Consider the following 24,761-nt stretch of genomic DNA (forward strand, 5'->3'; position numbering starts at 1 on the left):
AATCAGGAGAGGAAACTAAAGTGAAGCACATCAGTGCTTTATATTATTTGTTCATCTGTAGGACCTGAACGTCGCTGGCTGGCCAGCATTTATTGCCCATCCCCAATTACCTGAAGGCAGTTTAGAGTCAACCACATTGCTGTGGCTCTGGAGTCACAGGTAGGCCAAGCCAGGTAAGGACAGTGAGTGAACCAGATGGGTTTTTCCGACAATTAACAATTGTTTCATGGTCATCAGTAGATTCTTAATTCAGATTTTTGAAATTGAATTCAAATTCCACCATCTGCTGTGGTGGGATTCGAACCCAGGTCCTCAGAACATTAGCTGAGTTCCTGGATTAATAGTCTAGCGATAATACCACAAGGCCATCACCTCCCCCTAATACGATTAACCCAGTAAAGCCCAAAAGCTGAAGACCTCTCCTCGTTACCTCACCGACCTCCTTGGAACTGGTCATTCAATATATTTAACCTGTTTTACCTACTGGGGTTTATTAGTGTTATATAAAAAGGAATTTTAACTGCCAAACAATTATGCTTATAATCCCTCTTTGTGAATGTACAAGGAATCAAATCAGCGCGGTAGCACAGTGGTTAGCACTGCTGCTTCACAGCTCCAGGATCCCGGGTTCGATTCCCGGCTCGGGTCACTGTCTGTGTGGAGTTTGCACATTCTCCTCGTGTCTGCGTGGGTTTCCTCAGGGTGCTCCGGTTTCCTCCCACAGTCCAAAGATGTGCGGGTTAGGTTGATTGGCCATGCTAAAAATTGCCCCTTAGTGTCCTGAGATGCGTAGGTTAGAGGGATTAGTGGGTAAAATATGTAGGGATATGGGGGTAGGGCCTGGGTGGGATTGTGGTCGGTGCAGACTCGATGGGCCGAATGTCCTCCTTCTGCACTGTAGGGTTTCTATGATCCCCTTGAATTTAATGTTCTTATTAACATGGAATTCGTCAATTGTCTGGCAGTGACACGCGTTTATTCCATCAAACCACGTGATGTCTCTGTAAGCCTCATCTGCTTTATTAAATCATTCTAAACAAAAAGAGAAGCAGATTCACTTTAACAACAAATACTTCTCCATGGCAGCAGGTCATTAGTCAGTGCGGGAGGGCATCGGGCTGGGATTTTCCACACCAATTTGCTTCTCACTTTCAGGGGACAAGGCTTCCCTCTCGTAAACGCATCCTAAAGTGGCTGGCGCAACATCTCGAACTTGCCACGTCTGTGAAATTGTGGCTCTCTTAGGTCCCTCTAAAAGAATTGTGCAGTGCAGGGCAGACCAATCATGTCTGTTCTGGCACTTCAAAAGAGTTGAAGAATAAAGTCCCATCCCTCCAGATCTCTCTACAAAGTCCTGAAATGTTTCCCCTTCAAGCGTCCAATTTACTTAAAAAATTTACAACTGAATCTGCTTTCACCATCCTTTCAACAAATACATTCCGTATCTTTATTCACTGCATGGAAGAATTTCTCATCTCATCTCTCTGGTTCAATTGAACTTAAATCCATGCCCTCTGTTTGTCAACACCCTTGTCAATGGAAACAGTTTTTCTCTATCGACTCCCATCAAAAACCTCGTGGATCTGGATGCCTCTATTAAATCTCCCTTTAAACTTCTCTGCTCTACGAAGCGCTATCCTAGCTTCTCTATGTTATTGAGGTCTCTAATCCCTGGCACCATTCTAGATAATTCCCTATGTATCCTTTCCAAGGTCTTCACATCTTCTTTGACATGTAGTGGGGCGGCACGGTAGCACAGTGGTTAGCACTGCTGCTTCACAGCTCCAGGGTCCCGGGTTCGATTCCCGGCTCGGGTCACTGTCTGTGTGGAGTTTGCACATTCTCCTCGTGTCTGCGAGGGTTTCCTCCGGGTGCTCCGGTTTCCTCCCACAGTCCAAAGATGTGCGGGTTAGGTTGATTGGCCAGGTTAAAAATTGCCCCTTAGAGTCCTGTGGGATTAGCGGGTAAATATGTGGGGGTAGGGCCTGGGTGGGGTCGGTGCAGACTCGATGGGCCGAATGGCCTCCTTCTGCACTGTAGGGTTTCTATGATTCTAGTGCCCAGGGTTCGACAGAATACTGCAGCAGCAGCCTAATCAGTGACTTACACACAAAGTATTTCCTAATGTGAATAACTGAATCTCCCCATTGGGAGTGCAACCTAAGAAATTTACTCCACGTCCTTTACATGCCAACCTTCGCTTAGTCATGTAATAAACGATGGCCATGGCAGAGGCAATGGCCTCGTGGTATTATCGCTAGACTATTATTCCAGAAACTCAGCTAATGTTCTGGAGACCTGGGTTCGAATCCCGCCACGGCAGATGGTGGAATTTGAATTCATTAAGATATATTTGGAATTAAGAATCTACTAATGACCATGAAACCATTCTCGATTCTTGGAAGAACCCATCTGGTTCACTAATGTCCTTTAGGGAAAGAAATCTGCCGTCCTTACCTGGTCTGGCCTACATGTGACTCCAAAGCCACAGCAATGTGGTTGACTCTAAAATGCCCTCCAAGGGCAACTAGGGATGGGCAATAGATGCTGGTCAGCCAGCGACGCCCATGTCCCACGAGTGAATAAAAATGTGAATCGAGAACACTGCTGTTCGAAGTAAATTCAGCACAATATATGTCTCAATGCATCAGAGCTTCCTGATCTCTTAAAGTGGAGTTAGACACCTTGATGGACAATCAAATGCATCTTCTCCAGTTGTGCAAATTTGACTCATTGGGACATTGCACAGAGAGGGACACTTGTTGAGCAAAAGAACAAGAACATGGGAATAAAGACAGGATAAGGCGCATATCAAGATGCCCAACTCTCATACAGTGGGAAACAACAGGACATTGGAATGAGCAGGAAGGTACAAAACTGAAAAGAGACAAAGTTTCTTTCCCACCCAACAAGATCTAAACATGACTCACCTTGTCCACAATTTTCTGGATATCCACTTGGCTTTTGAGTTTATTGGCAAGTTCCTGAAAATGCTCCTTCCGCACTTTGGTGGTGGTGTTACAAACCGCTGCCCGGTAACCGGTTAGCCGAGGCTTCTGAGAGGCAGGGATCACCAGGATCTTCTGCAGATCGTCCTGTTTATCATTACATGTCAGGTATTCCAATACCTTGGGCACGAACAAAATATTCTAGAAATCAGAACCAAAAAGTTTCATCAGTTGTGGGGGAGGAAAGAACAGAAAAAGAACAGAACGGTACAGTGGCACAATGGCTAACATTGTTGCCTCATAGCACCAGGGACCCGGGTTTGATTTCCGGTTTGGGTCACTGTCTGTGTTGAGTTTGTACATTCTCCCAGTGTCTGCATGAGTTTCCTCAGGCTGCTCCGGTTTCTTCCCACAGTCCAAAGATGTGCCGGTTAGGTGGATTGGCCGTGCTGAATTGACACTAGCGTCAGGGTGATTATCATAGAATCCCTACAGTGCAGAAGGAGGCCATTTGGCCCATCGAGTCTGCACCGACCACAATCCCACCCAGGCCCTACCCCCACATATTTACCCGCTAATCCCTCTAACCTACGCATCTCAGGGGCAATTTTTAACCTGGCCAATCAACCTAACCCGCACATCTTTGGACTGTGGGAGGAAACCGGAGCACCCGGAGGAAACCCACGCAGACACGAGGAGAATGTGCAAACTCCACACAGACAGTGACCCGAGCCGGGAATCGAACCCGGGACCCTGGAGCTGTGAAGCAGCAGTGCTAACCACTGTGCTACCGTGCCGCCCTTAGCGGGGTAAATATGTAGGGTTATGGGAATAGGGCCTGGGTGGGATTGTGGTTGGTGCAGACTCAATGGGCCGAATGGCCTCCTCTTGCACTGTAGGAGTTCTATGAGAAATAATGCACCATCCCATTATACAAGGTGAGGAACAAGACAAGTCACAATATGTTACATTTACCACATTGAGGAGATTCCTGCAAATACATCTTTACCTAATACTAATGGGAACCACAGAGCCGTGATGGATGAAAAAATGTGTTTTAATCCTTCTCTTTAATTCATGGCATAATGTAGTGATGAGAAAGGGACATGTGACCTATAGGGTGTAGAGAAAGATCAACTTAACATAAGGTTGGTCCATTCCAAAGTCTGATGGCAGCAGGGAAGAAGCTGTTCTTGAGTCGGTTGGTACATGTTTTCAGACTTTTGTATCTTTGTCCCAATGGAAGGCGGCGGAGGAGAGTATGTCTGGGGTGCATGGGAGTCTTTAATTATGCTGGCTGCTTTTCTGAGGCAGCAGGAAGTATAGACAGTCAGTGGATGGCAGGCTGGTTTGTGCGATGCACTGGGCTACGTTCACAACCCTTTGTAGTTTCTTTTGGTCTTGGCCATACCAAGCTGTGATACATCTGGAAAGGATGCTTTCTAAGGTGCATCTGTAAAAGTTGGTGAGAGTCATAGCAGATATGCTTAATTTCCTCGGCCTCCTGAAAAAGTAGAGGCATTGGTGGGCTTTCTTAACTATAGCATCAGCGTGGAGGGACCAAGACAGATTGTTGGTGATCTAAACACCAGGAAACTTGAAGCAAGATTTAAAAATGGTCATGCCTGCATTTTCCCAGGCAAACCCATCAAGTGTGGGTGGTCAAGGGATCAACATTTAAAGAGACAGCGATAGAGTGGCCTGCAATCACCACCGATCAAAACAATTTGGGTGTGAGTGAATGAATGAATGTGTGCATCAATGTGGAAGTTAATACCTTTACCCTGAAAACACTTTCTCAAACAATGCCAGAATCAAAGGTGTGCTATGGCTTAGGAACCTTTGAATACAAGAGTTTTGTGGACTCGAGCCAAGGGCTGGAACAGTGCTGACGCACTCCTCCAAAACCAGATTACACAGCAAATCCTATTAGCTGGGGTGTACATGCTCATCAGGACTCCCAAAGTCATCTGCAATCATTTATCATCTTAATTATTCCCACCTCATCAATAAAAGTACCACATTACTGGTACTATACTTACATTGCAAAGCTGACATCAGAGGCAGACCTATTAGGCTGCTTCCAGTGCTCGAGCCTAGCAATACTGGGTGGCACGGTAGCACAGTGGTTAGCACTGCTGCCTTGCAGCACCACGGACTTGGGTTCGATTCCCGGCTTGGGTCACTGTCTGTGTGGAGCTTGCACGTTCTCCCCATGTCTGCGTGGGTTTCCTCCGGGTGTTCCAGTTTCCTCCCACAGTCCAAAGATGCGTGGGTTAGGTTGATTGGCCATGTTAAATTGCCACATAGTGTCAGGGGGACTAGCAGGATAAATACATGGGGCCGAGGGGATAGGGGCTGGGTGGGATCGTGGTCGGTGCAGGCTCGATGGGTCAAATGGCCTCCTTCTGCACCGTAGGGATGCTATGATTCTATGATACTCTGACAAATGAAAGTTCATTTAGAGCACCAGTGACATTCACAACAATATCTTTCATACACACATCAGCTTTAACATAGATTAACTTGTTTGTTTTTGCAGAGGTGGTCATGTATTTGGCAGATGTGCAAAAACGTGAACTTCTCCACTTCGGCAGGAAGAACAGAAAAGCAGCAAGTGTTTTAAATGGAGAAAGGTTGCGGAACCCAAAGGTACAGAGGGGTCTGGTTGCCCTAGTGCATGAATCACAAAACGTTAGTATGTAGATACAGCAAGCAGAATGTTGTTGTTTATTGCAAAGGGAATGGAATATAAAAGTAGGGAAGTTCTACTGCAACTGTACAGGGCCTTGTTAAGACCAAAGCATAAAATGCAAAACACCATGGATGCTAGAATATGAAACAAAAATGCATTGGGAGCAGCTAATGCAGTAGATCAGATTGAAGGAGGTGCATGTGAAGCGCTGCTTCACCTGAAAGGGGTGTTCAGGCCCTGATCAGGGAGAAGGAAAAGAGGCAGGTGTTGAGCCTTCTGCAATTGCATGGGAAGGTGCCGTGGGTAAGGGGTGAGGTGTTGGATGTGATGGAGGAGTGAACCAGGGTGTCCCAGAGAGAATGGCCAACTTTACAATCTTCTGGACCGAGCATTGAGTTCACAACTTCAAGGCAAGAACTCTCCCCTCCACCTTCACCCCATTTCCATTTATTTTATTCCAATTTTCCTTTTCATCTCATTCATGCACTTTTATCACCCTTCATTCTCCCTTCCATTTTTCCACTCCTCCACTCTCACTCTCCATCATGCCTGCAGCAGCCCACCCCTTCTCCCCCACGTCAGGGCAACTGCCACAGTCCTCAGACAGTCCCTTAACAATCTGTACCTCTGTTCTGTAATTCACATATTCTGATCACTTAAAGGACACTTTTAGCACCTTTCTCAACTTTATTTACATTTCCTTTGTCCGATTACAACCTCTCCTAACCCCCCCCCCCGCGCCCCTCCACCCTCGTAGTATAAATCTCTTCTGATTTTATTTGCTCTTAGCTCTGATGAAGGGTCATCCAGACTTGCAACGTTAGCTCTATTCTCTCTCCACAGATGCTGTTAAACCTGCTGAGATTTTCCAGCATTTGCTGTTTTTGCTTGTTAAGACTCGATCTGGAATATTGTGTACAGTCTTGGTCTCCTTATTTTAAGAAATATTTAATTACATTGGAAGCAGTTCAAAGAAGGTTCACTCAACTCATTCCTCGGATGAAGGGCTTATCTGATGAAGTAAGCTTGAATAGGTTGGGGTTATACCCAGTGGAGTTTTGAGGGCGGCACGGTGGCGCAGTGGTTAGCACTGCTGCCTCACAGTGCCAGGGAACCAGGATTGGTTCCCAGCTTGGGTCGCTCTCGATATCATTCTCCCCGTGTCTGCGTGGGTTTCCTCCAGGTGCTCCGGTTTCCTCCCACAGTCAAAAGATGTGTGGGTTAGGTGCACTGGCCATGCTAAATTGCCCCTTAGTGTCAGGGGGACTAGCTAGGGTAAATGCATGGGGTTATGGAGATAGGCCCTGGGTGGGATTGTGGTTGGTGCAGACCCGATGGGCCAAATGGCCTCCTTCTGCACTGTAGGATTCTATGAGGTCCTGAGGGGATTTGATAGGGTAGATTCCGGGTGAGGATGTTTCCTCTTGTAGCGGAAGACTAGAGCTAGGGGACACATTTTAAGGATTAGAGGCCTCCTTATTAAGACAGAGAGAAGGGGAGAATTATTTTTCTCTCAAAAGGGTCTGTGAAATTCTCTCAGCCAGAGAGCAGTGGGGGCTGCGATATTGAATTGATTCGAGGCCATGGAAGAATCTGAAAACAAGGATGAGAACGTTAAAATCCTGGAGTTGCCGGACTGGGAGGTAATATGTGCCAGTTAGCATAGAACTGATGGATACATGTTGCAGAATCCTTTCCAGTTTAAGCAGGTCCATACCAATTAATCTAACAGGCAATTAGATCTGAAAATGTAGGAATAAATGGAGCTCCCTCATCGCCATCCACAGCAACTCATTCCGCTTGGTTTTGTCACTAATGTGAAAACTCATGTTCAAGGGCTGACAGGAATGGCTTGAAATGAATGATGTAGATCCGAGTTCCTTTGAATGTTTAAAAGGGACCCCCCTGAGGGTGGGACTGACACTACTGGAAGTGTCACTTGGCTCCATCCTGTCAGAATCAATTCGATGAGCTGGGGTTGTTGCATTAATGCTCAATTTGGCAATAAAATGGGATGGCACGGTGGCACAGTGGTTAGCACTGCTGCCTTACAACGCCAGGGACCCTGGTTCAATTCCCGGCTTGGGTCACTGTCTGTGCAGACTCTGCACGCTCTCCCCGTGTCTGCGTGGGTTTCCTCGGGTACTCTGGTTTCCTCCCACAGTCCAAAAGACGTGCTGGTTAGGTGCATTGGCCATGCTAAATTCTCCCCAAATGTACCCGAACAAGCGCCGGAGTTTGGCGACTAGGGGATTTTCACAGTAACTTCATTGCAGTGTTAATGTAAGCCTACTTGTGACAGTAATAAATAAACTTTAAACTCCTCCATAAGTCATCGGCAACGTTATCCCACAAAACAGCCAATCTTGCTTGTGGATCGGTGAAATGTATGTTTAAAAAGGATGCACAGAAGCATTGTTACACAGACAAAAAAATGCTCGCTCTGAAATCAGGAGCCACATATTCTCTGCTGAAATCTCACACCTGCCATTGGTAAACCAAATCCTCCTGTTCGACTTGTTAAAAGTAGATGGCTACCAAATGTGGGTGGGATGCACAGACTCAAAGGCCATTGCAAATGGCCATTCAGCCCATCACTCCAAAGGCGTGTGGGTTAGGTTGATTGATTGGCGTGCTAAATTGCCCCTTAGTGTCAGTGGGATTAGCTAGGGTAAATGCGTGGGTTAAGGAGAGAGGGCCTGAGTAGGATTTCCCCAGTAGGGGAAAAAAAGTAGTAAAACTGGGGGACAATTGGCAATGCTTCCAACGGGTCTCACGTGTCTTAAAAGGGAACTCCAGTTGGGACCAGTACTCGTTATTTCTCAAGTTTCACTATTTTCCCCTCTGGTCTGTTCCTACTCCCAATTCCTACAAATTCCTCTATTTCAAGTACTTATCCAATTCCATGTTGAAGGTTCGGGCTGAATCTGCTTCACACAATGGCACAATGGTTAGCACTGCTGCCTCACAGCACCAGGGACCCGAGTTCGATTCCCGGCTTGGGTCACTGTCTGTCGGAGTCTGCACGTGTCGGTGTGGGTTTCCTCCGGGTGCTCCAGTTTCCTCCCACAGTACGAAAGACATGCTGGTTAGGTGCATTGGTCATGCTAGAGTGTGGCGACTAGGGGATTTTCACAGTAACTTCATAGCAGTATTGATGTAAGCCTACTTGTGACAAATAAACTTTACTTTACAATATGCATTAATGATGTGGATGAAGGAATTGAATACAATATCTCCAAATTTGCAGACAACACTAAGCTGGGTGGCAGCGTGTGCTGTGAGGAGGATGCTAAGAGGCTGCAGGGTGACTTCGACTGAGTGAGTGGGCAAATACTTGGCAAATGCAATATCATGTGGATAAATATGAAGTTATCCACTTTGGTAGCAAAAACAGGAAGGAAGATTATCTGAATGGTGGCAGTTTAGGGAAAGTGCAACCTGAGCTGGGTGTCATGGTGGAACAATCGCTGAAGATTGGCATGCAGGTACAGCGGGCGGTGAGGAAAGCTAATGGCATGTTGGCCTTCGTAGCAAGAGGATTTGAATATAGGAGTAATGATATCTTCCTGCAGTTATACAGGGTCTTGGGGAGGCCACGCCTTGAGTAGTGTGTGCAATTTTGGTCTCCTAGACTGAGGAAGGACATTCTTGCTATTGAGGGAGTCCAGCGAAGGTTCACAGATTGCTTCCCAGAATGGCAGAACTGGCATATGAAGAGAGACTGGATCGACAGGGCTTGTACTCAATGGAAATTTGAAGAGAGGGGATCTCATAGAAACATATAAAATCCTGATGGGACTGGAGAGGCTAGATGCGGGAAGAATGTTCCCAATGTTAGGGAAGTCCACAACTTGGACACACAGTCTAAGAATAAGGGGTAAGCCAATCAGGACTGAGATAAGCAAGAGCTTCTTCACTCAGAGTTGCGAACCTGTGGAATTCTCTACCACAGAAAGCTGTTGGGGCCAATTCGTTAGATATGTTCAAGAGGGAGCTGGACATGGCCCTTGCGGCTAAATGGATCAATGGGTATGGAGAGAAAGTGGGAGTGGGATACTGGAAGTGCATGATCAACACTGATCATATTGAATGGTGATGCAAGCTCGAAAGGCCGAATGGCCTATGATGTAGAGGGGCTAGAATATGCTAACAAAACACATAACCATAGGTTTAGGAACACTAATACAATACTGACTGAAGAGTGAATGATCTTGGACTATGGGAACACTGATAAGGGCTGCTGCTATAGTCAGCTTTATATAATTAACAAGTACTTTTCATTTAAAAAAACATGTATTTTGAATTTATGAAATGAATGAAGTTTGATTTAGGATTTTGTGAAACTTCAGTCAATGACAAAATACAGCAGGCCTTGGTGGGAGAGGTTTTCAAGAAACAATGGTTCCACTGAAGGCAGTTACGTTATCAGCAGTGGTCGGGAACAAGATGGCTACCAATGCCAATTTGATGAATAGAGCTATACAGCTCCAAGCTGATAATGCAGGTGGAAGGCAGACATGAGGATTTCTCAGGGTCGGCTGAGAGTCACATGGGTTCAATTTGGTGGGAATCATCCTCCTGTTTCACTGTCCAGCATCCCATGTTGCAAGGCAACAGGAGGAGGGTAACGTCCGTAACTAATAACAAATGAAATCCCATTAAGTCAAGATATATATTGTTATTGGCTGGAGTTAATGACAGGATGATTATTTACTGATTTGTATTAATGCTTATTGGATTATGTCCACCGGGAAGGTGGGAGAAATGATTTTGTAACCGTATAATTGTCCCTGCGAGGGCTTTGATTAGCAGAGTGATAGCGGGTGGCCCACATCCCCTATCTGGAGTGTTGACCTTCTTCATATCATTCTCCCATTCGATCATTTAGTTAAATAAAGTCATGTCTTAAAATCAGCACACTGCATTTCATGAACCTTTGTAAAGCTTAAGTTTGAGCAATACATAGCCTCAAGAGAAGACCTCTCCAAAAGCCTACTTCTGGACCTATTTTCTATGTTTCCACCACCTTTCCAGGCAGTGCATTCCAGCTCAGAAATTGCAATGTGACGAAACAGGTTCAAGCCTCACTTCAGAAACTCAAGGGCATAATCAGGGCCAACACTGCAGCGCGGTACTGAGTGGGGGCTACGCTCTCGGGCGTGCTGCTACTCTGATGAGACATTTAGGGGCACAGATTCAAGGTGAGAGTGGGAAGGTTTAAGAGAGATGTGCAGGGGACATTTTTCACACAGAGAATGGTGGGTGCCTGGAACGTGCTGCCAGAGGGGGTGGTGGAAGCAGGCACATTAGCAACATTTAAGAGGTATCTGGATGGGTGCATGAATAGTGAGGGAATAGAGGGATATGGACCAAGCAAGGGCAGAAGATTTTCTTTTAGTTTAGTTAGTGCATCATGATCGGCACGGGCTTGGAGGGCCGAAGGGCCTGTTCCTGTGCTGTACTTTTCTTTGTTCTAAATCTAAATCTCAGCGGCCCTCTCAAGTAAATGTAAAAAATTTCATGGCACTATTTCCCTGGTACCCTGACTGATATTTACCCTTCAAACAGCACCTTTGAACAGATTATATGGTCATTATCACATTGCTGTTTGCCAGCAAATTAGCAATGGCATTTCCTACATTACAATCGTGCCTATACTTTAGAAAGTACTTCACGACTGTAAACTGACTTGATTTGATTTATTATTGTCACATGTATTAGAATACATGCGACAAAGCATACCGTACATAAAGAAGGAAAGGAGAGTGCAGAATGTAGTGTTACAGTCAAAGCTAGGGTGTAGAGAAAGATCAGCTTAATATAAGGTAAGTCCATTCAAAAGTCTGATAGCAGCAGTGAAGAAGCTGTTCTTGAGTCGGTTGGTACATGACCTCAGACTCAGATTCTTGTATCTTTTTCCCGATGGAGGAAGGTGGAAGAGAGTATGTCAGGATGCTTAGGGGCATCCTAAGGTCAGGCAAGATGCTGTTGAAATGGAAGTCTTTTTTTTAATCCTTTGTAGATTACTGCAAATCCTTTAAAAGATGGATAAATAAATATGAATTTAATTTCTGCCCTTGTGGGGCAATCTAGAACAAGAGGTCACAGGTATAGGTTGAGAGATGGTAGATTTAAAACTGAGATGAGGAGGAACGACTTCTCGCAGAGGGTGGTGAACTTGTGGAACTCACCGCCCCATAGCGTGGTGGAATCTGAATCATTAAATGATTTCAAGGAGATAGATATATTTCTGATTTTACAAATGGTTAAAAGGATGTGGAGTACAGTTAGGGAGGTGGATTTGAGACTGGGGAGAGATCAGCCAGGATCTGATTGAATGGCAGAGCAGGCTCGAAGGGCTGAATTGCCTACTTCTGCTCTTAATTCCAATGTTCCTATGTAATGGAACTGAATGGCCATCAGGAGGTAGATACTGCTATGTTGTCTGAAATTCCCAAATGGCCTCGGAGTTGCTATTACACAGGGCCTTGGTGAGGCCACACCTAGAGTATTGTGTGCAATTTTGGTCTCCTTTTCTGAGGAAGGATGGTCTTGCTCTCAAGGGAGTGCAGCGAAGGTTTACCAGGCTGATTCCGGGGATGGCGGGACTGCTGTATGAGGAGAGATTGACTAGGTTAGGACTGTTTTCGCTGGAGTTCAGATGAGTGAGGAGGGAGGTGAATGGGATCAAAGGTTATGAGGAGAAAGCAGGATTAGGCTATCGAGTTGGACGATCAGCCATGATCATGATGAATGGCGGAGCAGGCTCGAAGGGTCAAATGGCCTCTTCCTGCTCCTATCTTCTATGTTTCTATGAGTAGTGAGTGGGGAAGATGGATGCAGGGATGAAGACAGTGTCCTGCTCTCATTTCATCAGCTTTCTCGTCACTGAACCTTCTCGATATTGTGGAGCAGCTATCATTAGATAAACCGAGCTCGGAAATATTACGCAAGGCAAAGGGTTTATATAGGTTACCACTGACTGGGAGGCTTTCAGTTCCTACATTAAAATAGATGACCTCAAAAAAACATAAAGCGGACTTACGTGAAAAGACCCACTGATTTCATTACGTTGTTTTTTTATCAAACCTAATCTTTTTGAGATGATTGTTCTGAACATGTTCTGCAAAACACAATTTCTGAGCTGCGCAAAGGTCAGGAATTCTGACATGACATTTTTTAATGATGTGACCACTCTCCTTCAGTGTGGGCAGTAAAATATATATGAATATCAATTATCTGACATTTGACTAATCCCGCAGGGAACAGAGATGCATCATTTCAGATGTCCTTGGACAACATTTCAACAAGAATAATTTGCACAACCACTCCCCAGGAATCCATCACCAGGCAGTCTTCTCTCCCATCTCATACAGACAGCTGACAGTGCTGGATAGGCAGGGAAAACTAACAGGAAAAGAAAAATCTACTCTATAGCCTCCACCACAAGAGATAAAGAAAGCATTTGCCATGCTTCTCTCAAGCTGGATTTTTCTATGACGTCTTTATTCCATTGTTGGTGGAGTTCTGTGCATTTTGTTTAGCTGCGGACTGGCTGGATGAAAATCAGTACTTTTCAGACTCCAGAATAAAGGGAGAGTCCCAGATGACCATAGATCGCTCCCCACTTTGAAGGGGAGAGCTGACTGGTGGTGATTTAACCAGAGGATCACCACACCTCAGGCAAGGGACAAGGTTCAGCAAGCAGGGCCTTCACAAATCTCAGCCGATAGGGGAATTGAACCCACGCTGTTGGTGTCACTCTGCATCACGGACCAGCCATCTAACCTGAGCTAACCGGCATCCCAGTAACATATAATGAAATAACAGCAATTCTAACTTATCACAATTCATTCTCACAGTTTCAAACTCTAAAATACATGGATGAAATCTATGTCCGTTCGTACACGTCGCCTACATTTTACAACACATCATTATTTCCAAAGTACATACTGCCGCTACATGGCCATCCCGCCAACGTCACTGGGTCAAGATAATGCAACTGCCTACCTATCTGCAACTTCACTACTGGGACTGCAGCTGTTCAAGAAGAAGTTTAACAACACCAGGTTAAAGTCCAACAGGTTTATTTGGTAGCAAAAGCCACACAAGCTTTCGGAGCCCCAAACCCCTTCTTCAGGTGAGTGGGAATTCTGTTCACAAACAGGGCATATAAAGACACAAACTCAATTTACATGAATAATGGTTGGAATGCGAATACTTACAGCTAATCACGTCTTTAAGATACAAACAATGTGAGTTGTTTGTATCTTATGTTTGTATCTCCTGTTCAAGAAGGCAGCCCACAAACAACTTTACAAGGGAAACAAGGGCTGTCCAATAAATGCTGACTCTGCCAGTGATGCCAATGTACTGACAGTCACCATTGGAGAAAAGCAGCTCACAAAGCTCTCTTAGATGTCATCTTCCTCCTCTGCAACTGAGATGGATCATGGGAATACTGGCATTGCCAAATTCCTTCCAAGTTGCACACACATACCGTGACCCTAATTTATTCTGTTCATTCGTGGGATGTGTGCGTCACTGAGTCCAGCGTTTATTGCCCATCCCTAATTGCCCTTGAGAAGGCGGTGGTGAGCCACCTTCTTGATCCATGTGGTGTAGAGTCCACCCACAGTGCCGCTGAGGAAGAGAATTCCAGGATTAGGACAAATGTCACCATGAATTCACCTTCACTAGGCCAGTATGCTGCAATTCTCCAGCTAACACAATTGTGGAAAGCCTATCACTGCATGGAGCGCAGTGGGTCACTTTCTCAGGGTGATAAATGATTGCGGCTTTACCAATCTCACCCACATCCCAAGAAGAAACTTGTTAAAAGATTGAATCTACCTATTACAATGTTTTGTAAAGTAAATCAAGTATGTTTAATCAATCCCAGTACCTCACAACAGGTAACTCCTTACCTCCCTTAGTCATTCCTTCCTGGGCTAAATTTAATAGTAATCAAGACTCAAGCTCAGATTTACTCAAACACTACAGATGAATTTACCGTGGTTACTCTTTGCCTCTTGTTTTCTTCATGATACCCTGCAGAATTTTCCTCATTATAAATAAAGAGCAGCAAATGATAAGAATCTGCAATTATTCAGACCATCGCTCAGCAGACACAGAAGAAGCTAGAGGGATGACTGAACGATAAGGGGCAATGATAGGCTTTGGAAGAGGCTTTTAAAAGTGCTCAGTGATAGAGCTTACAGAGAGAATTCCAGAAAGACGGAAGCTGAAGCGGTTTGTGCTCAGGTCTCAGATTCCAGGTTACTTAAATAGGGAGGAATGTAACTGCACCATCGCTCTCCTTCATAGAATCATAAAATCCCTACAGTGCAGGAGGAGCCCATTCAGCTCATTGAGTCTGCACTGATTCTCTGACAGAGTATCTTACCCAGGCCCTCTCCTCATAACCCTGCACATTTACCATGGCTAATCCATCTAACTTGCACATCTTGGGACACTGAAGGGCAATTTAGCATGGCCAATCCCCTGATCTGCACATTTTTGGACTGTGGGAGGAAACCAGAGCACCCAGAAGAAACCCAATCAGACACGGGGAGATTTTGCAAACTCCACACAGTCACCCAAGGCTGGAATTGAACCGGGATCCCTGGCACTGTGAGGCAGCAGTGCTAACCACTGTGCCACCCAGGATTACAATATGGAGGCAAAACCCCTTTTTTTCATATTTGAGGCATCACAACAGGAATATTCGATCAGATAGCACTATTTCTTGTCACCAGGAAACAGTATTGCATTTTAAAGTCATTTTTGAATCGCTCAATATAAATATTTTGTTCCAGTTGTTATAACTGACTAAAGAACATTCACAATCTGGGTCTTTTCCTTCAGTCAGGTGAATCACCTCACTTTAATCCATTAAATCTTCCAGCGTCCACTTACAATGTGTAAACTGTAGCACTGAGGGGTAATTTTCACTTCCAGTCAGGGCAGGAGACTGGCAGTCATTGACAGGCAGCCCATCACATGTCCTGAACGGAAAATGATGCCTGGTAGTTATCTGTCAGCCGATCTGCCACACCCACCAAAAGTGAAAATTGGCCTCGAGTGCAAGCTAGCCATTTGCTCGTATCTGAGCCAAATTCTATCTGGATTTGATATCCACACTGTAACAGCTGTGGCAGTGGGGGGTGGTGGTGTAGCAATAATGTCACTGGGCAAGTAATTCGATTCCCAGCTTGGGTCTCTGGCTGTGTGGAGTTTGCACGTTCTCCCCGTGTCTGTGTGGGTTTCTTCCGGGTGCTCCGGTTTCCTCCCACAGTCCGAAAGAGCTGCTGGTTAGGTGCATTGGCCGTGCTAAATTCTCCCTCAGTGTACTCGAACAGGCGCCGGAGTGTGGCGACTCGGGGATTTTCACAGTAACTTCATTGCAGTGTTAATGTAAGCCTAATTGTGACTAATAAATAAATTAACTTCAATAAATGAAAACTTCAACTTCAGTTAATGCTTCAGATCAATGACCTTTCGTATTGACCTCTCAGTCATCAGAACTTCATTGACCTGAAACGTGAACTTTTCCTCTCTCCACAGATGCTGCCAGACCTGCTGAAGGGAACATTTCACTATCAGATCCCAATCCGTTGCTCCCAAAGCGCACAGCAGCAAGCACAGCACCAAGCACAGCACAGTTCAAACCAATTGACTATTCCCTGCTTAAAAATCACCACAAAGCATCAATAGTGGGGACAAAAAGAGGTACAAAAGTATCCATAACTGTGGGAAGTTTGTGTTGAAATTTCTTATTTTCCAGACTGAGATATTTTACTAAGACACAGCAATAACAACAGCTACTAACATGACACAATTATTCTAATTACCATGGTAACTGGCCCATGATGGCGCTGCCTTTGCAGTCGAGATATATATTTAAATCAGCAGACAACTTATTAGCAGCCCTGCAGTTATCAGCAGTACTCTGGAGATTACATGTCTTTTGTTAGCTGGTAGTAGAATAGAGCCAGTGCTAAATGCTCGAATCACTGGCAACTAGCGATACGCATGACTGGGAAAGTGCTGCTAAATTCCCAGCATTTCTCCGTAATTTCACCAAATAGGATATGGAGCTGGTGTTGGATTTGGAGGGTGTGATAAGGTGGAACACACACCTAGGAAGAGCTGGGACAGCAGTGAGCACTGCTGCCTCACAGTGCCAGGGATCCAGGTTCAATTCTGGCCTCGGGTGACTGCCTGTGCAGAGTTTGCATCTTCTCCCTGTGTCTGCCTGGGTTTCCTCTGGGTGCTACAGTTTCCTCTCACAGTCCAAAAGACATGCTGGTTGGGTGTATTGGCCGTGCTAAATTCTCCCTCAGTGTACCCGAACAGGTGCCGGAGTGTGGCGACTTGGGGATTTTTCACAGTAATTTCATTGCAGTGTAAGCCCATTTGTGACACTAATAAATAAACTTAAACCTGGCAAGAGATTTAACTTTAGAGCTGGATAACAAAGGAGATAAAGCAATGAAGAAAAAAGGGGAAAGTGAGAAATGTAATAAAGGAAGGATGCAAAGGAACAATTAGGGGAAGAAGGATGAAAGAACAATCTGGGAATAGCATTTTGGAGTGGAGAGGAAGGAGATTGTCAGCACTAACTGAGAGGAACAGTGCCAGCATGTAGTGGGACTGGGGAGGGAAAGACAGTGAACAGCCAGTCTGAACAAGAGGTGATGGGGTGGAATTCACCAGGGAACAACATTAATAGGGGCAAATTTTCAGAGGAGGTGCTTGAACCGGGATGGAAGAGAAGATGAGTGAAAGGCTTAAACCTGTGAAAGGGTGGGGAGATGGATGGCGTACAGTCACTGAGAAAGGGTGGGGAAAAGTGGCAGATGGAATACAATGTGATAAAGTGTGAGGTTATGCACTTTGGAAGGAGGAATGGAGGCATAGACTATTTTCTAAATGGGAAAATGCTTAGGAAATCAGAAACACAAAAGGATTTGGGAGTTATTGTTCAAGATTCTCTTAACGTTAATGTGCTGGTTCAGTCGACAGTTAGGAAGGCAAATGCAATGTTAGCATTCATGTCGAGAGGGCTAGAATACAAGAGCAGGGATGTACTTCTGAGGCTGTATAAGGCTCTGGTCAGACCCCATTTGGAGTATTGTGAACAGTTTTGAGCCCCATATCGAAGGAAGGATGTGCTGGCATTGGAAAGGGTCCAGAGGAGGTTCACAAGAATGATCCCTGGAATGAAGAGCTTGTCATATGAGGAACGGTTGAGGACTCTGGGTCTGTACTCGTTGGAGTTTAGAAGGATGAGGGGGGATCTTATTGAATCTTACAGAATACTGCGAGGCCTGGATATAGTGGACGTGGAGAGGATGTTTCCACTAGCAGGAACAACTAGAACCAGAGGGCACAACCTCAGGCTAAAGGGACGATCCTTTAAAACAGAGATGAGGAAGAACTTCTTCAGCCAGAGAGTGGTGAATCTGTGAAACTCTTTGCCGCAGAAGGTTGTGGAGGCCAGGTCATTGAGTGTCTTTAAGACAGAGCTAGATAGGTTCTTGATTAATGATGGGATCAGGGGTTATGGGGAAAAGGCAGGAGAATGGGGTTGAGAAAAATATCAGCCATGATTGAATGTCGGAGCAGATCCGATGTCTTATGGTCTTATGGAGGTAGAAGGGGTACTGTCACTGTGAAAGTATGGGGAGATGGATGGGTTAATGTCGTTGTGAATGTGTGGGGAGATGGATGGGGTGCTGTCGCTGTGAATGTATGGGAAGATGGATGGGGTGCTGTCACTGTGAAAGTATGGGGAGATGGATGGGTTAATGTCGTTGTGAATGTGTGGGAAGATGGATGGGGTGCTGTCACTGTGAAAGGGTGGAGAGATGGATGGAGTACTGTCGCTGTGAAAGGGTGGGGAGGTGGATGGGGCATTGCTACTGTGAATGTGTGAGGAGATGGATGGGGCATTGCTACTGTGAATGTGTGAGGAGATGGATGGGGCATTGCCACAAAATGTGTGAGGAGATGGATGGGGCACTGCCACTGTGGATGTGTGCGGAGATGGATGGGGTACTGTCACTGTGAATGTGTGGGGAGATGGATGGGGTACTGTCACTGTGAATGTGTGGGGAGATGGATGGGTTAATGTCGCTGTGAAAATGTGGGGAGATGGATGGGTTAATGTCGCTGTGAATGTGTGGGGAGATGGATGGGGTACTGTCACTGTGAATGTGTGGGGAGATGGATGGGGTGCTGTCACTGTGAATGTGTGGGGAGATGGATGGGGTGCTGTCACTGTGAATGTGTGGGGAGATGGATGGGTTAATGTCACTGTGAAAGCATGGGGAGGTGGATGGGGTGCTGTCACTGTGAATGTGTGGGGAGATGGATGGGGTGCTGTCACTGTGAATGTGTGGGGAGATGGATGGGTTAATGTCACTGTGAAAGCATGGGGAGATGGATGGGGTGCTGTCACTATGAATGTGTGGGGAGATGGATGGGTTAATGTCGTTGTGAATGTGTGGGGAGATGGATGGGGTACTGTCACTGTGAATGTGTGGGGAGATGGATGGGGTACTGTCACTGTGAATGTGTGGGGAGATGGATGGGGTACTGTCACCGTGAATGTGTGGGGAGATGGATGGGGTATTGTCACCGTGAATGTGTGGGGAGATGGATGGGGTACTGTCACTGTGAATGTGTGGGGAGATGGATGGGGTACTGTCACTGTGAATGTGTGGGGAGATGGATGGGGTTCTGTCACTGGGAATGTGTGGGGAGATGGATGGGGTACTGTCACTGTGTTGACGGTGATCCATCATCTTGTATTACTGCTTGTGTAGGTATACCCACAGTGCTGTTAGGGAGGGAGTTCCAGTATTTTGGCCCAGTGACAGTGAAGGAACGGTGATATATTTCCAAGTCAGGATGGTGAGTGACCTGGAAAGGTATTTGCATATGGTGATGTTCCCATGCGTCAGTTGCCCCTTCTGGGTGATAGAAATTTGAAACTCTCTTTTGCAAATAGCAATTGATGGTTAATTTCAAAGGTGAGTTTGAGAGTGCAGCACAACATCTGAAAATCTGGATACCTCTCCTATCATCAGCTATTCCTCACACTTCACCACGTCAAATTCATTTGTAGGATGATTCCATACATCTGCTCCAAAATGGACCTCACCTTGAAAAGGCACAGGTTTGTTTTAACCAGTGCAAGTCACTAAGGAAATTGAACTTCCATTGATGCCAATGAAGAGCAAGGGAAGCACTGTCTGCTCACAGAAACAGAGCAGGCAGCACAAAGGCAGCACTCTGTTAGGATTCAACTCAATGGCCATAGGTCAATTGTGATTCACCACATCCATTTTGGGAAGAATAACCAAAGTCAGGGTGTCAGAGTTGCCAGCTATATAATCACTAGCTTGCTGTCCCAATCAAGAGCAGGCCAAATGCAGATCTAGATTGAAAAACTGAGGTTGATGGCTAATGTGAGTGTAATGTGGGTGGCACGGTGGCGCAGTGGTTAGCACTGCTGCCTCACAGCACCAGGGACTCGGGTTTGATTCCTGACTGGGTCACTGTCTGTGCAGAGTCTGCACATTCTCCGTGTTTGTGTAGGTTTCCTCCCACAGACTGAAAGACGCGCTGGTTAGGTACATTGGCCATGCTATATTCTCCCTCAGTGTACCCGAACAGGCGCCGGAGCATGGCCTCGGGGATTTTCACAGTAACTTCATTGCAGTGTTAATGTAAGCCTATTTGTGACACTAATAAATAAACTTAAACATGCTATGGCTTAAAAGGGGAGTCGACTCTGTTCTAAGATTTTGGGTGTAGTCTGGTCGGTCAAACTCATAGTATTTGTCGGCTGAAGTAGTTCAAATGTAAGTATTTATTAACTGCTCGAAGCTGTCGACATAGGTACTATAAAGGTCTAAGCCAGGAGCTGTTTCCATGCTTGCTTCTACACACAGCTCTGTCCAACACTACACTAACTTCTAGGTTTGTGTCATGTGTTCTCTTACATCACTATGTGGGCAGTCCTCTACTAAGTCGTACATTAACCATTTGTGTGCCAGACCCTCATACAACAGACTTGTGAACCAAGGTCGGGATTTTCTGATCTCACTGAGGCGGGATGCATATCAGGGATGTCTTGGGGCAGTCAGAAGTCCATTGACTTTGGGTGGGACCATAAAATACTGGTGGAGGCCGGGGGCAGAGAATTCCATTCCTGGTATGTGCAAAAACATGATTATTGGGATTGGTAAAATGGGGCTGTTTTATATGCTAGGTGATTTATAAGCTGCGGTTTCCAAGCCACTTCTACAAAAAAACAATCTCATCCAAACGCATTTAGTAGTGAATCACACCCAGGAGACATTGAGCTGAAGCAGTATTATAAACACTAAAACTCACACAGCTCTCTCCATGAAGGATAGTTTAATCTTGGACAACCTGAGGAAAGCTGGAGTCACAATTCGGAATATCAGAAGCAACTCATCCCATTTCAAAAGAAACGGGACCACAGAATAAGGCAGTGATTCTAATATCCACTCCTCTCTCTAGACCTCTGACCCTAATCAGCACAACGTTACCAATATTCATGACTTTGCAATGAATAATTGATTTTGAGTAATTGTTTTAAGGTGCTTGATCTACAAAGCAAGGAGGCAGTGACAGGCAGTCTCTCTCCCTCGAGGTGTCAGCTGTGACTCAGTCTCTGGTTTCCTGGTCAACATTTATTCCACAAGTGACATCACAAAAAAGCAAACTACCTCGTCATTAACACACTGCTGTTTGAGGGCCCTGCTTGGTGCAAACTGCCTGCCACAATTGTCTACATTTCAACTGCACCTAGGTGTTGGCAAGTATTTCATTAGCTGTATCACACTTTTGAGACATCCGAAGGTTGAGAGAGGCCTTTTTCCCAGACCCAGTGAATCATCGACACTGCAACATAAAATCAATAAGGTATCACTAACATTGGGGCATCACAGTGGCACAGTGGTTAGCACTGCTGCCTCACAGCGCCAGTGACCGGGGTTCAATTCCCAGCTTCGGTCACTGTGTGGAGTTTGCACGTTCTCTGTGTCTGCGTGGGTTTCTTCCGGGTGCTCCGGTTTCCTCCCACAGTCCAAAGATGTGCAGGTTAGGTGGATTGGCCATGCTAAATTGCCCCTTAATGTCAGAGGGACTAGCTAGAGTAAATGCTTGGGGTTATGGGGGTAGGGCCTGGGTAGGATTGTGGTCGGTGCAGATTCGACGGGCCAAATGGCCTCCTTCTGCACTGTAGGGATTCTATGATCGTGAGTGCTGTCCTGCTCAACTCCCAGAAAGGTCCACTGGAGATCCATGGCCCCCAACCCTTCATAATGTCTTAACTAAGTTAAAGTGGGATCACAAGTCGTAATCCCTCGGAATACAGCAATTAATAACTCAAGGCAAAGCAATGAACTTGTTGGTGTATCTCATATGGCAAACTTGACATAATGATGATTCTCCACTAGCACCTCCTCAAGATATTGATACCTGCACTGTTAAACAGATTCTCATTCACTCAGCATATGAATCAGACAATGGACTGACACAGGTACCATGGGTGTGGGGAAAGTTCCTCACTTGAACTGGCAGTTGCGATTTGTGAGTTGTCAAATGACAACTTGTATTAATATAGTGCCGGGTAACATAGTTAAAATGCCCCAAGTCACTTTGCAAGACTACTATCAAACAAATATTGACCCTGAGCGACATTGAGAGAGAGAGAAACACAGACGACATCAAGCTCAGTTAAAATTATAGGTCTTAAAGAATATCTTCATGGAGAAAAGAGAAGTATGGAGAGAGCGAGAGAGAGAGAGACTTCTGGGCAGCACGGTGGCACAGTGGTTAGCACTGCTGCCTCTCAGTGTTAGGTTCAATTCCAGCCTTCAGTGACTGTGTGGAGTTTACTCGTTCTCCCATGTCGGCGTTGGTTTTCTCCGAGTGCTCCATTTTCCTCCCACAGTGGTTTGGCCGTGCTAAATTGGCCCTCAGTATCCAAGGATGTGTAGATTAGGTGGATTAGCCATGGTAAGTGTGTGGGGCTACATGGACAGGGTGAACAGGAAGGTCTGAGTCTGATGCTGTTTCGGAAAGTTAGTGCAGACCAGATGGGCTGAATGGCCACTTTCTACACTGTAGGGATTCTATGGTTCCAAGAAGACAGTGGAATGCAAAGCAGCTGTTCCAATGGGTGGGTTCAGAGCCCCTGCTTGGAAAGAAAGAGAGGTGTGAAACCACAGGGAAGCAGGTAGGTGACTGGCTGGTGGTCATTCTTACCTAAATTAGGGAATAAACTGGTGAGTCATGCTTTCCTTTTGTAAAGCAAGATTTATTACTACTAGTAAGGTGTATTAAGTATTGGTAGGATTTATTGGTATCAATAGAGTTTAATGGTATTGGTAAGGTTTATTAATAATAGTAAGGCTTATTAGCATAGATAACAGTTTATTGGCAGTAGTAAGAGTTATTAGCAGGAGAGAGGTTATTAACTAACAGATAAAGCAAGGCCAATTTGCTCCAACCTCCAAATCACCTAGGACCTAACACATACAGACACAAGAGCCATGGTGAAATGAAATAAAGTTCTAAACATCTACAACTTTTACAATGTTAAAATACTCCTGTTCATGGAAACCCGTTCAAAATGTTTAAATCCCTTCAAGTACTTAATCCCTTATAAAAACAAATAGTCAGCATAAAAATAGGTGGAATTGTGAGCGATGAGGAAGAAATAAAGACATTTTCAAGGTGATGTAGACACGCTGAGTTGACAAACACATGGCAGACACAGTATAACGTGGATAAGTGTGAAATTAGTCACTTCGGAAGGAAAAGCAGAATGGCAGAGAATTACTTAAATGGTGATACATTAGAAAATATTGTTGTATAAAGGGACCTGGGAGTCCTTGTACACAAGTCATTGAAAACATGCATATAGGCACAGTAAGCCTTGCTCCCCTCACTTCAGATTATTGCTCAGCACGACCCTCTGCATTTTCCTGGTTTAAAGAGATTCCCAAATGTCCATCTTTCCAACCATACATCCAATTTTTACTTCCCGTCAAAGAGTGCTACCCCTGTTCACCATGTCCCTTTCCCCCTCCAACAAGAGATCCAAGACATTGGATGGAATTTTGAGTACATTGCCTCTACCCCAATTACGGGACCTTTACCAGATCAGGAACCCAGGGAAATCCCCAGCGGGCTCTGCTGTGACTCTTTAACTGAAGGATCCTTACCTGGTGTGGCCTACATGGGACTCCAGATCCATAGCAATGAGGTTGAGTCTTAAATGCCTCCTCAAGGGCAATTAGGAATGGGCAACAAATCCTGGCCCAGCCAGCATTGCCCACATCCCATGAATAAACAAAAACAAGCTCCACTCATTCCTCTCTCTCCATGACCTTGCATCTCTATCTGCATAACCAACACTCTCACTCATTATTTTCCCCACAATCATGCTTCATAATTGCTCTCCACAAATGTTGTCTTCTCTCCTCTCCACACAAACCACTTTGCACACTCCCCTCTCTTTTTGCAGAGGAAGCAAGCACAAAATCTCAGGAAGAGGCACTGACCAGTAATAGGCAACTTGACAGCCACTGGTAATACTTACCCATCTGCTCAACTGGACATGGGGCGTCTTGTTCCAGAAAGCTGCAAGTATCAGTGGTGACCTGGGTGAGAGCGCCAAGTTTCCTGAGGCATGTCTTGTGCAGCGGGAGATGATGTCATTGAACTTGTATTTCAGAGGATGAGGCTGAAGATCTGGGGACATGGGTTCAAATCCCACCATAGCAATTAATAAAATCTGGGACTAAAAGCTGGTACCAGTGATGGTGACCATGACACTATTGTCGATTGTCAGAAAAACCCTTCAGGTTCACTAATATTCTTGAGGGAAGGAAATCTGCCGTCCTCACCTGGTCCGGCCTACATGTGACTCCAAATGCTTAGCAATGTGGTTGACTCTTAACTGCCTCAGAAATGGCACTCAGTTCAAGGGCAAGTAGAGATGGCAACAAGTGCTGATCTTGCCAGCAATGGCCATATCCCATGAAATAATAAATAAAACATGAAGG

General features: G+C 45.4%; 1 protein-coding gene across 2 annotated transcripts in view; it reads right to left on the reverse strand.

The window, feature by feature from the left end:
• The window catches only part of abca2 (ATP-binding cassette, sub-family A (ABC1), member 2), a 551,670-nt gene that overhangs the window by 221,260 nt on the left and 305,649 nt on the right, over positions 1–24,761 (reverse strand). For both annotated transcript variants that reach the window (XM_078226666.1, XM_078226665.1), the window contains one exon: positions 2,931–3,149. In XM_078226666.1, coding sequence (XP_078082792.1) covers positions 2,931–3,149 — 219 coding nt within the window. The remainder of the gene's footprint in view (positions 1–2,930; positions 3,150–24,761) is intronic.

This window comes from Mustelus asterias, chromosome 13, assembly GCF_964213995.1.
Source record: "Mustelus asterias chromosome 13, sMusAst1.hap1.1, whole genome shotgun sequence".
Classification (NCBI taxonomy): Eukaryota; Metazoa; Chordata; class Chondrichthyes; order Carcharhiniformes; family Triakidae; genus Mustelus; species Mustelus asterias.